The sequence below is a fragment of the Dermacentor silvarum genome, chromosome 2 (genome assembly GCF_013339745.2).
Source record: "Dermacentor silvarum isolate Dsil-2018 chromosome 2, BIME_Dsil_1.4, whole genome shotgun sequence".
Taxonomy (NCBI): Eukaryota; Metazoa; Arthropoda; class Arachnida; order Ixodida; family Ixodidae; genus Dermacentor; species Dermacentor silvarum.
In genome coordinates, this window is record NC_051155.1 from 54,230,095 (window position 1) to 54,243,990 (window position 13,896).

At 45.1% G+C, this 13,896-nt stretch overlaps 1 protein-coding gene across 6 annotated transcripts in view; it reads left to right on the forward strand.

Moving 5' to 3' along the window:
• LOC119440036 (uncharacterized) overlaps positions 1–13,896 on the forward strand; it is a 120,077-nt gene that overhangs the window by 68,886 nt on the left and 37,295 nt on the right. For 4 of the 6 annotated variants that reach the window (XM_049661322.1, XM_049661320.1, XM_049661325.1 and 1 more), the window contains exons 11-13: positions 4,692–4,790; positions 6,318–6,432; positions 11,183–11,258. In XM_049661322.1, coding sequence (XP_049517279.1) covers positions 4,692–4,790; positions 6,318–6,432; positions 11,183–11,258 — 290 coding nt within the window. Of the gene's footprint in view, positions 1–2,195; positions 2,276–4,691; positions 4,791–6,317; positions 6,433–11,182; positions 11,259–13,896 lie in introns of all 6 variants that reach the window. The other 2 variants (XM_049661321.1, XM_049661324.1) reach the window with 2 other exon arrangements.

Here is a 13,896-nt window from a genome sequence, read left to right on the forward strand (position 1 = left end):
GTTGTCTATGCAAGTGTTCCAGAACACGCGACAGTGCTATTGATGCCTATCAAGCTCACAACTGTGCACCAAAACATCACCAGTAACCATTTTAAGGCGAAAGCCTTTAATGGCTCATACTCGCGGCGTCCGACCGTCTGTCCGTCCGTGCCCTGGAATGGAGCCAGCTGTGGCCTCTCCCCCTCATACTGAGCAATCACGTGATGGCACAGCGACGTGCGCGTGAACGCTTCTTAGTAATCTCTCTAGCTCTGAACTTACTGCAAAAGGCTGTTACCCCTTTGCCAAACACTCAACTTCGTGCAATATCGCAATGGTCCTGTGCATGCTCTTTAACTGTATGCAACTATGTACGACTGTCAATTACCGTTTTGCTGCTATGGGGCCTTACCAACTTGCTGCAATTTTGCTGACATGAGAGCATAGCTTACAATGCTGGGACCAACTGCTTCTTTGTAACATGCAGGGTAGGTCGTTCATTGAAGACATGATTGCAGGCATTCCAGCTTGATAGTGGCATCATTTTTAAAATACTTCCTACGCTTTTTCTAGACCCAGAAAGGTAGGAACAACGTACAGTGGAATCTCGATAATTCGAACTGGTAGGGACCCAAAAATTTGTTCGAAATAAAAGAAGTTCGAATTAAAGGAAGGAGGTATTTTTGATGTATTCGAGCACGATGCACGAACGGTACGAGTCGTGAAATATCGCGGCGCGCAAGCGCCTAAAGAGCGCAACTGCCTGCGCCGGCCAACGCTCGGTTCCTGATAACGGCAGAAAACGAAACTTCAGGGAGCGGACCACGCCGGCATGGAGACCAGCTGGTGCGCGTGGAGACCGTGGAATGTGAGGGAGGAGGGCAGCAGGGAAGCGGATTTGGCCTCCGCAACTTCGCTGCTTCGGTGGCTCCCCTCGCCCTCTCTCCCAAGTCCCTCGTGGCTCCCTCACCTTCGATGGTCTCCGCGCGCGCCTGCCCGCCGCCGTGCCGGCACCAGCATAGCCCGCTCCCTGAAGTTTCGTTTTCTGCTGTTATCGGAAAGCGAGCGTTTGCCATACTGGGCCTCCGCTACTGCATTAAGGGGTCTCTCCGAAGTTTTTGCTCTTGGCGGTGTCGGAGCAATGCTGGTCGGAGGCGCCACCAAGTTATTTGGCGCGCTGCTGAGAGCATTGTCGGTCCGCGGTATGTTTGAATTAACCGTCGCAAATGCTTTCGTGTTCGAATTACCGAGTGTTTTCACCCATTGGAATACACATAACTTTGACGGGACCACAGTGTCAGTTCGAATAAACCGGCAGTTCGAATTAAGCATGTTCGAATTAACGAGATTCGACTGTATATACAACTGTATATACAGCCGCGGAACCTTTTTGCACCCGAGCCCTAGAATGAATACCTTAAAATTCGAATAACTGATACAAACTAATTTGAGATTTTCTCATGGGTGCACAAAGAACTAAAAAAAAAAAAAAACTTCTTAATGGTCGTAAGACCACTGTGAACAATGTGCCATTAGTGTCACTCGTGTACAAAGTAAAAGGTTGGTTTGAGTAACGTGAGACCCCTGTTTATAATTCAAAGCCCCTCTACAACGAAAACATGTGAAAAATTTTGTTGAAGCAGAAATGGCTACTGCAAAAAAAGAAAAAATGTTATACAGCAGTGATTTTCTTGCCAGGCTGTACGCAAACATGGCTTATTTCTAAAAAATGAGTCAGCTTTTGCTGCTTCCCTGTTTTTTGATACTTATTCTGCGACATAGTTCTTGCACTTAGAGACCACGTGCAGAATATGTCGAAAGTAGCCTTGTCGAGCTCATTGTACACTGGCTGTGCCATCTGGGAGGTTGCTTTTGTGTTAGTCCTCTCATGTCCTTCATCCAGCTCTGTGCACAGTGCGACAATAATCAATCTTCATTCAAATTTTTATATTAATAATTAACAAAATGTAATTTAAAACGCAACATTGTTTGAAATCACCCAAGATGCATCTTGTTATGGCAGCGTAGCCCGTTATTCCTTTCATGTGACCTACTGAGCTTGTGGCAGCATTGGTTACCACCTTCGTATTGTTCTCGGGTCTTTTGGTCACTTTCCTCGCTTCCGTGTATGAATTAATGAAAGCACTCATTAATTTTTTATTTTTGTGCTGGCATGCCTGTTGTTCATTTGCTGTGACTCCTGGTGCAATTTGCAGCAGGATCTCCTTCGCGGACACCCACTCCAGTATCTGCTTCTGACAGCGCTGCACCGGACGATGCTGCGGGTTTTCCTTGTGTAAGTAGTTTGGCTTCACTGCCTTCCTTTTGATGCATTCATTTTTAACTTTTTGTCTTATTTTCCATTTTGTGTCCGTTTTATATCGTCTTCTATCGGCAACATGCAATTTTTGCGTGGTACAGGATCAGACAGCGTCTCTGATGACGGGAATTTCGTCTTTGACATCTGGAGCAGACGACACTGATTGTATCATGCCAGTACCAGTACTGATTGGACCATGCACCATACGTTTCATTTCTTCATTCTTGTCTGCTTCACATGCCATGGGTGAATTCCCCGCCACTAAAGAGAGACAGTCCTATAGAGCCTCTTGGAGTGACAATTTTTTTATGGTTATCACCGCTCTCGTCACTTTCATTAGTATCCATGCCTTCGAATATAGCAACTATTGCTCAGTGAGTCGATGATGGCTCGTGTCTCGACTGCGTCATCTACGTGCAGAAATTCCTCCCAATGTCAAAAGTGTCGCCTTCCAAGGGGAACCACAGCTCTGCCAACTCCATACCGCCAAGGTCCTTGACAGCCTCTTTGTCAGTAATGCAATCATGAGCAAAGCTCACCTTCCTGAAACAATTTTATGTAATAGAAGGCTGCACCTCTGCCCACATATTGAACATGAATTGCACTGCCATCAGAAGATTGATCTTTGTTCGGCTCGGGGCAGTCTTCTCATGCTGCCATGTCCACCTCTAGTAGAAGCCTGCTGATGGCACTTTTTGAAGCTAGCAATAACTCCTGTGTCCATGGTTTAGAAATTTGCAGTCACGTTTGTGGGAAGGAAGAAAATCTCTGTGCACCGTAGGTTGACCGCTGAGTGGCGCATATGGCTGTTATCTAAAATTAGCGCAACCTCCCTCCTCTCGTGCTCCATTTGGTTGCTACATTCTGCAACCCATTTCTGGAAAAGTTCACAGTTTATCTAAGCTTTCTCACTGTGGCGATAACGAACTGATATTCAGATACCACCACGGAAGCAGTGAAGATTCTTGGCTTATTTAATGACAAAAGCAAGATACTTGTTGCTGCTTTTCGAATTGTCACACCTTTTTTGAATTGTCATTTACTTGTGGGTTGATAAAGGTCCAAACGCTCGAAACCTAACGAAAAGAATACTGGCAAGTGCTGCAGTATCCTAGATAATTTACTGTAATACTTGCTTTTTAACCCTTTCAGGGTCAATACCGTACAAGTACGACCTCCATGAATCTCAAAATCGTCAATGGCGTACATGTACGGTATCGCTTGTGCATTTCAAAAGGTTACGGTTTTCTCCTGCGGCGGACCCCGCTTGTTGCAGGCTCTAAACTGATCGCTATCTAGTTTCAAATCTCTCAAAGGGTGACCGCTTGTTACTCGATATCGCCCATCGCGGCGCGATTACACCTGTTCCCAGGCAGCCGCGTATTTATACAAACGATGCTGCCGTTTTTGAGTTCCTTTTTTGGAGACCGCAAAAGCTCTATTGCAACTTGTTGGCGATAAGTCGAAGGCTTCTCACTTGTTTCGGTTTCCAGATGTGCATACAACCATTTTTCAGTGCGCTTATCCTCTTATTCACGAATAAACATTGTGTATTTTACAACACAAACGATTTTTTCCTCACTTTACTGTCACTTTAAAGAAATTACGACCATATTTTTTTTTAAATAGGTTCTTTCGAAGAATTTAAATCAGCAATAAAAAAATCGACCCTGGGGTCACATTTGGCAAAAAAATTTGACCCTCCAAGGGTTAAGAGCCAGTTTCAGTTTTGCTACCCAGAAGGTGAATGTGTTGTGACATGATGACGCGTCTGCTCAATCCATTCCTGTGGCTGCCATGGCTGTCACATGCGAAAACAGCTAGAATAAACATATACAGCACCCTTGTTATCTTTTTCTTCATCTCGGGCACTGGTTCATGCGTAACCTAAAAAGAAAAATTGACATTCACCCGTGTGAAGCACGAAGCTACAAAGGAAACCCACACGGATTTCTCACCAACAAAGCTTCGTAGGTGAAGAAAACTTCATAGCTGAAGAAAAATCCGGGACCAGGATGAATTTTTCAACTGCGAAGTGTTCTTTCTGAAAAGCCCGTATGTTCCCTTTCATGATACTCCCTCCACCTTGTGGGATTCTACAGAACTGTGTCAAAAATGTCTTTGCTGGCAGAAAAATAATCTGTTCTTTCACGCGTCATTTTTTTTCCTTCTTTACATTTTTATGCACTTGCGAAATGTAGCTTTCTTGTACAGCTTTTCTGAATACTTGTGATTCTGTTGCGTTATCAACTGTACCCACCCCTTCTGTAATACCCCTTGCAAAGGAGTCCTTTAAGGACATAAAACTGAACTGATTTACCATTCGAACATCTTCAGCTTGTAGGCATGTTGGCAGCATCGCTGAGCAGTACTACTATGCCTTTTGATGCAGCCAGAGGGAAGCGTGTGGTACGACCTGTGGGAGCTGGCACCAGGTGGGAAACGTGTGCTGTTGCGGCACAAGGCACGGAATGACGCCGACGGACAGCTGGTAAGTTAGCAGAGCGCCGATTCCAGGGGCCCTGTTCCTAATTCACTAGTGCACTTCTCTGCACTGCATATCAAGTTCACCTGATGGCATCATTGTTCACATGAAGACGAAGTGGTAGCTGCACATGCTGGGGCTCGTCTCTTGCACGTGGATTCATCACGAGAACTAAGCCTAGATTTTTCGTGTTTTAATATACAAGCAAACTGGGTGCTTCTACTCGCTGTTTTTGACTATGCCGTTATTAGTTGGGCAGACTGCCTCACAGAAAGTTGGCTTTACAATTATGAAAAGGGATCTATTAGGCAATGAAAGAAAATGGTGGTTCTTCAATGGTACATGAAGGCAGACACAGTAGTTTCTCAGGTTATTTAAGCTGCTTTCTATGCTACTGAATGCAGTTGAACATGTTTCGTACAGTGTAGACCGCTAATAATGTAAGTCTCCAGAGTAAGTTGCTGGAGTCGTGAACATCCGCACTATAAGCAGTACTGCACTATAACCAAAAAAACGATTTCATTGCGATAGCAATTATGTGGACACTGTAGACACATTTCTGCCGTTGCTGTCGCCGTAAGGTTCCATATAATGTCCAAGGGCAATAAAATGATCGCCGCACACTGTATGCGGTATGTATGAGTGAAAGCTTGCGAGGGCGAGCTGGCAATCGCGGCTCAATCTCGCACACGCAAGGGAGGAAAGCGGCAAGTAAGCAAGGCTAGGGGGGAGGGTAGGGTAGGGAAGGGGGCTTTATTCCGGCCACTGTATCTTGAAAGCCATCTGTGACGGGGGCACAGTCCGCTGTGTGCTGTTTTCGTGGCTTAGTTCGCATTTATGCGAGTTGCAGTGCGAAGGTCAATTCGCTCGACGCTGCTGCCGCGCTTCCTCACTCTAGCTTTGAGAACCCCACTTTCCTCACTTTGAGAACTCGTGGTGTAGTGCATTGAAATATTAGGGAACTTTCAAAGGATTGGAATTGGTTTGTTGAGGCAGGCCAGTGTACTGTATTTATTTTTATTTCTCTTTGTTCTTTTTGCCGGACATTTGATGAGACTTTGAAGCAGAAAATTGGGAGAGACTGGTAGATAAATTTTAGAAATCTGTTCGTATCCGTTTTTGAATTGGGTCACCAATTAGTGCGGAAAGCTGTTGTTGAAGGTATGGTGATAGGATGCTGCGTGCTTTTATTTCGACTGTACATATTATTGTTGCACCTGATAATATGACTATGGGCCCAAGCAAGATTTTGAGCATTCTTTATGATTTTTGTGGATGTTAATAAAGTCAAATTGAATGTACAGCCCGTGGAACAGTACATCATGCACACAGTCGTGATCATGACAGCAGTGCGCGTCCTTATAAAAGCATGTTTGGTACATTGCTGTGCAGAAATGAAGTTGCATGCCATGTAGTGGTCTAGTGTATAACTTAATCATCTGGCCTGACTGGGTAGTTTTACTAAATTGCTTTATATTTAATTAATGAGCAACTAGAGGTGGCATTATTTTCTTGTCTTTTACTTGCTCCCAGTGCACGGTTATGGTCAAGCCCGAGTACCAGTCGCTACTAGGGGCAGAGGTTCTCAGTGCACTTGAGCAGATCCGGCAGATGGCACGGCTGTCCCTTTTTCCACGATTGCTGAGAGGTGAGGTTACCACTCTGCGTCCTGTGTAAATGGTATTCTACAGCTGTACAGTAAGACCCCATTAACTCGAAATTGTAAAAAATTTTTGAAAATACGGTAGTCGATTGCGACATCATCATCGTACGTTTCTAGGACTGTCCGAATCGTGTCGAAAGCGCCCAGCACATCCCGTGCATTGGTTGTCTTCTTCCTGTGGCTTGTGCCCTAGTCTTCGCTCTTGTGGGTTTCGAGCACGCTGCTTGCGATGGACTTGTCGGTCAACACTTCGTGAACGACCACATCTTCATCAGCGCAAATAAAATCGTCGACACCGACGCTATCGAGAACCTCGCTCTTGAGGTAACAAAGCGTGCCACATGCATCGGGACTCGGGCACTACGCTCGTGGCAGTGAGCCTAGTGCCTGTAGGGTGCCGGCACCTTTGTAAACAAAGGTGGCGGCGGCCACTCAAGTGCAGTACTTTATGAAATGTACTTTATGAAATGTACTCAAGTACTTTATGAAATGTAGGTGTGAAGCAAAGGCATTTTGGAGTCTGGTGACTTTGAGCAAGTAGATAATGTGTGGGGAAATGTCCCTTCAATTTTCGCTGTTGGGGGATTGCAGTTTAGCAACATTTCGTTGTCGAGAAATAAGAGATGCATTGAATCCTATGGGTGTTCGCTGGGGATAGTAGCACATTTCGTTCTCAGAAGAATTTCATTGTTGCAGTATTTCTTTGTTGGAGGTTTCGAGTTTATTTGAAACAAAAGAATATACATATTTTTTCGTGTAACTCTTATCCCCGATTACAACACCTCGGAAAGGAAAAAAAAATATCCCTCTGTATAACTCATAGAAATAACTGCATACAGCATCCAAATCTTTGCAAAACGGATACACGAGTTGTCCTGGTCGTATATATTCAACCAGCAGCTCTGTTTCCCACCATTCAGTGATGCTGATGGCGGAAAACTTTGCCCTAAGGGTGGTTTCATGGCAGCGTGCCCCGTGCTGCCATGAAATCGCTCTTAGGGCAAAGTGTGTGGATGTAAAGCATCAAGCTGAATTTGCGCAACACAGCATGAATTGCTAACTTAACGCAGTCAAGGGATGGCATTCTCGTGCGGTCACTTTCATGAGACTGAGCTAACGAGAGCTTCTTTCTCAAGTTTGCCCAACCCTTGTGTGCATGCGTCTAATGTCGTGGTTCTCGCGAAACCTCACGAAAGCCGAAAGTGGCCGTCTCGGAATACGTCCCGAGGTCATACTTCATAGATTTGCGATGACGCACGATGCGCAAATGCGAAGCGCCTTCCCAGCCTCAACCACCACAAAATTTTAAGCAGACTGAAGCACAACAGTGAGGAAGAAGCCTATAATCAAATTTTCTCTGCTGCTGGAGTTGCAAGAAATGTTGAACTTGCATTTTTGCATGAGAGTATCTGAATAATGGCCCTTTGAAAATACAGACTCCAGAGATGAACCCGTTTCCTTTTTTGCAAGTGAAGAACCAATTTTTCTGAGATTACTCAATATGTGGCTCTCATCTTAAGATTTTATGCAAATCCCGCAACTATTTGAACTAATCACTTAAAAATTAATATTCAGCACTAATTACTGCTGGCTTCGACTTCGCTTGAAACTGAAAAATTGATATTTGCACAGGCCTATTTAACAACTATGGTGGAACCTTGATTATACGTCCCCCGTTCATGCGACGACCCGCATTTTGCAACGAATTGGTTTGGTCCCGGCAAAACACCCATAGAAACAATGTATTAAACACGTCGATTATACGACTCAACTTTACTCCAAGCCCGCCTCGTACCACGCCTCTTTGGTAACGTCCAAGAGAAAGAAAGAAAGAAAAAAAAGAAAAAAAAACACCTAAGCAGAGACAGGCTGGCACGTGAGCACACTGCAGCTGGCTGGTAACGACTGTGCAATACCGTATTTACCTGAATGTAACGCGAGGGGCGAGTTTCCAGTCACAAAAAAAAAAAAAATTAAAATAAACTGTGAATGAAGCGCGAGATCAATGAAGAAAAGAAATGCTACCTTTATTCAAGGAACTGCAACTCGGAAATAGTTCTCTTCACTCATCATCGTCGTTTGAAGGAGGAGACAGAGCTTTCCATGGGCGGTAATCTCTGGCACTCACTTTAGTAGGTAGCTCTACTTCCGCGAAATTTCGCGCGACTCGGCAGTGAAAGCGTCCCCGACAAGTGTTTCTGGCGCTGTCCTAAGCTCGCTGTCGGCCGTACACTTTGAGCCTCAAGTGGTTCGTTGCCTCGCAAAAGCAAAACTATCTCCAGAAGGCCCAAGAATGAAGCCATCTTCCACCCTCGCGCTTGTTCCCAACTTAAATACTTCTTTAAAGACCGCGCAACCATTTCATTCGGGATCAGTACCAGGCCACTTCAAGTTCCACAGAGCCTTTCCGACTGGCCTCGCTTAAATTGGAGGGTCTGCCGCTAGTCTCGCCATCCGCAAGTCGTCGACTTGCTGATGTCGAAGCACCGAGCCGCTGCAGACTTTCCCAACTCATTGCTCGTATCCCGTAGCGGCCGTCATACTGAATACGCTGCGTCGCCACAACGTCGCAAATGAACGAAGTCGAACCACAAAAAAGTCGTAGGGTATTACAGCATCATAACTGGTCACAAGCACAGCGAAAGCGGCGTCGATTCTAGCCAAAAACAAGTTCTGACTTCGGTTGACTTGTCTATGGATTGGATCGAGACTTAAAGTCATAGGTTGCCAATGTAACGATAAAAGTCACGAGGTTTAGAATATTTGCTTTAAAATGACCAATTGAGTCGTTATTCGAATGTATCACAAAGGTCGTGTTCGAGCAACGAAAATCATGAATAAAGAACTCTCGTTACAATCGAATTAATGCGGTAATTGTTAAAATAATTAAATCTACTTTCCTTGGAGCAGTGCAGAGGTGTTTTCTGTAAGAGTCCACCTAGTGGACAGTCCACTAGGGGGACTGTTACAGAATACCCCCCCAGGTTCATGCTGCAGACATATTCAAGTGGTCTGTACCCGTTTTTTGGGTAAGACTGAGCGTCACTACCTATATTCTTCATTTTTCGATTTTACGACGACCGGGCTATACTGACACATGGACTTCTTTATCTTTCACCGGTGACCGCTTTTCACCGGCCAACAAATGTTAAACGTTATCGCTCGGTGCAGGACGCGCCTGCATGTATTGGGAGCTTCTCGAACATTATCGATGCTTCTATCCGTTGTAGTGTTGTCACCGACGCTTATGTAATCTGATTGTATGAGCGACGTGAATTGTCTAAGTACTTTCTGGAAGACACGCGGGCACCAGGGATTACTCTAGAACCTTCAATGACTCATGTTTAAAAGCCGACGCGTTTCGCCGCTGATCAGATTTCGACGATCGCCGACTGTGTTCGCCACTATCGTGCTTCGAGTGTAGCTTGCTTTTGTGGGCACAGGTTCACCCAATAAAGAATCAGTTGCGTCATACACAATTTTACGACTGTTTTCTTCACTGTCACTACTATGTGACAATATGACGGTTTTGCGTTGCCCCCTCAAAGTTGTATAATCAGGGGTTCCACTGCACAGAGACTGCACTTTAAGTTGGTTTTAGGGCACTAATACAGTGAACAGGCGATCTCTTTTAGGGAACAAAGGAATGGGAAAAAGGCATGGCATGAAAAGCTGAAACCCTAGAGATCAGATTGAATTGGATGAGCTGTCAAAAGCTGATCAGTAAAAGAAAAACTGCTGATGTTTGAAATCATGAAATATTAAGCTATAAAAATAAGATTTCATATCTGCTGTATTTCATGACAAAAAAATAAAACGGGCACGCAAGTGGACACAATTTGTCCAATGTTATTCAATAAATTCTTACAAGAAGTATTCAAAATGCTCGAATAAGAAAGATTAGATGTAAAGATAAATGAAAAATGCATCACGAAACTGTTGTCCTATTTAACAGTTCTGGAGATGACTGGCTACGAAGTACTGACGACTTAAACCAACAGAGGGTGGGCTTGAGGATTGATATGCCTACTGGTGCTCCAACCGGTGGAAGCAAAACACACATGATTCAGTTGAAGTGACACATTAGCCCATTATTTTCTGGCATTGCCTTTTCCACAGTTGACGATCTCACCTGAGAAAGACGATCACACCTAACTAGTGCAAAGTCAGATCTCGCCTAACTAGGGAGCTTTTTGATGACTTCGTGTGGCACTGTCAAAGCAGCATGTGTCTTGCTTTTTAGCAGCAAGTGCAGATAAACAGGCTGTCTTTCGAAACCAGACCATTTATGGCGAGCAAACGTTAGTTTCTCATGCCAGTTCTCCTGAATAAATTTCATAGACTGCAAGTCTTGCGTATTCACATTATGACTTCCTGTATTCAAGAAGCACTCTGTAAATTGTAATGTGTAGATTTTGCACTTCTGCAATTTTTGTTTTCTGCCCGTTTCTTTTAATGTGTGTTCATGTTGTGCCATTTATTTCCGAAACTGCGCTATATTGTGTTTTTTGGGCGCTGTCGAACTAAATTTGTTTATAGTGCCACGTGTACACTCAAGCTACGACACTGTAGCTCTTTGCCTGCTGTCCCTTTCTCCTTTCTGAAGAGTGGAATGAAGTTTCATTAATTCATTTGTTCATTGTTTTCCTCCACAATGGTGGGGGAATGCGCTCGCATTAGAAAGGCTAATAGTAGTTGCAGCTGCTAATGTGCTTAATAATCCTGTGCTGTGCAGTGAGAGTAGAAGTGCAGAGCGGCCACGTCTTGCTTGTGGAGGAAGTGAAGAGTGAACCTGACCACAAGGATCTCAGGTGCGTTCCAATGCCTGCCGCTGAAATGCTGTGAATTCATTGACAGAGGCAACATGCCAATTATGCGACATGCCATTTGCCTACTGGGTGTCCAAAACAGTAACTGGGCAGTGAGAAAACAAAATTCATATGTGACGATGATTAGTGAACGATGATGGTGTTTAGTGAATGATATGATAGGGCAAGACGTGCAGTTTGTCTGACAATCTCTGTGGGGTGCACTCATGGGATGGTTGTATGAGAACAGTCCTCAGACACTGCAGGACTTACGGACAGCCATTACGCAGCACATTGCACAGATAACTCCAGCAACCTCCACCGAGGGTTTAACAGTATGCAGAGTCATGTGCTGACATGTCTTCAAGCCGGTGGTGGCTGTTTTCAGCATCTTCTGTTGTGATCACTCTCTGTTGCCGTAAAACTAAAAGTAAAACTTTAAGATTTTAAGGCCACCATTTCCACTGCCCGGTTACTTTTCGGACACCCAGTACATGGTGTCGATTATCACGAATCTTTACGAACTTGCTCAGCCTATTGTTCTAAATACCAATTACTCTGAGCTCCTGAATAGGGAGGGGTTTGGACACCACCTATTGCTTTTGGTTTTGTACTCGATTCTAATTCTTCAGGAAAAAAAATCCGTGTTAGAATGGAGTAAATTTGGTGACTAAGGCCGATTTCTAGAAGTCACTTTCAGAAGTCACTGCCGACCACTGACTGTGGTCAAAATAAAATGAGCACTTGTCTAAATTCAATATAAATAAGCATATACAGTAAAACCTTGTTAATACGCAGTTGGTGGGGAACGTGGATCAAGTACACACTAAGCGATATGCTACAGTAGGCTCTCGATAATTCAATCTCGAGGGGAGCCCAGGATTTTGTTTGAATTATCAGTTCTGATAAATATGACTCGGGGCAACATACCAACTTGTGTTGTAATGAAATATTCACATATATTTAGTGCAGTGCAGTCCACTTATAACGATATCGAGAAAAACGAGAAATCCGATCGTTATAACCGATCATCAGCTATATCTGGACTGCCGAAAAAAAAAATGCCGAGAATACTTGTGCAGTCCCGAAACCGAAACTGCCACTTGCGATTAAAAAATCGACGTTGTAGAAAGTAGGCGGTGAAAAAGAAAACCTTTATTTATAGCTCTAAATAGCGTCTCAATGGTTAGGCACGCTGAAATAGAAATCTGCACTTGCTTTCGCGGAAGTTTCGTATTCACAACCGCCGTGTACATGGCGTCTATCTGCTGCGCGAACACTGGCAGCTATAATTTAGCGTGCATGAATTCAATGAGCGACTCGATCGACGACGTTGCACTTTGGTTGAACCTCGGGGTCGGTGTCAAAGACGGGCCATTGTCAATCTCGTCGTCACTGCTGCTGCTGTCGTCGCCGCCGTCGCACAACGCCGTCGTCTGTCGCGACAACGATCGCCCTGTCGGAGTTCTCTTCGCAGCACGAGGCAGCACTATCAGCACTTACAAACTCCTCCATCGAAGCACCGCCTTTATGATCGTCAGTAGCGACATCTTCCTAGAGTTCGGCAATGCCAGCGGCTTCCACTGTGTTGGTTTCGTCCCGGCGCACAAAGTGCGCCATTTCCGTTGATCGGCATGGACACTACTTCTAGCCTTCATGATCGTGGTGCTCCCGGTTTTCACAATTGTCGATATCATCCACTGCGCGAGCTCGTACTTCGAGTCTTGCAAAATTTGCAGCTTCGTCTCGAGAGACGGAGCTTTGCGCTTTGTCGGCGCACCTCCCGCTGCTTCCGCGGTGCATTTCCGCGCTCGCTGAGAGAGGGAGAATGTAAAGGGAGCGTAGGCCGCGCAGGTGCCGCTTGCTTATCGCTTTCTCCCCCCTCTTGCAAAATCAGTTTCGTCTCAAGGGGCGCACCTGCCGCCGCTTCCGTTGAGAGAGCGCGCGGCAGGGAGCGCAGGCGCCCCTCGCCAGAGGAGGCGTTGCCTTCGCTTATCGCCTTTTTTCCGCCCTCTCCTCGCGCAACCGCCGGTGACACGCGGGGGCGAAGCAGCTGGCGCCATCTTGTGCACGCTTACTAAACTTGCGATCCTCTCCGCAATCGGCGCGCGGGCGGGATGCGCTGCGCGGTAATGGCGGCAGATACGAACTCGCGTAGGCAAACTTTTCGCCCCGTCTCGGTTGAAGGCAACCTATGAACGCAATTTTCACGATTATTCTGCATGAAAAACACCGCCCAGAAGCAAAATTTCAATCGTTATATCCGATATGCGGTGAATAACATATCGTTATATATGGGTTTTTTCTCATTGCCCTAATGCATAAGTTGATACTCTTAGCTCGACTCATCGTTATAACCGATATATCGTTATATGTGGTATCGTTATATGTGGACTGCACTGTAATACAATCGAACCCATTTATAACGAACGTGATAGTTCCATGAAAAGTAGTCGTATGAGTAGTTGTATATATGGACTCACCCTTAAAAACGCTCAAAAATTAACTGCACTGAAGTTGGCGTCAGTAGTTACAATTTGGCAGCACTTTGGTTTGAAAAGCAGATTTTCAGTGTCATTTTTATTCCCGGTGTGTTCCTGAACCCAGCTGCAAACTTTCGTTAAATGTCCATCTAAAGAAC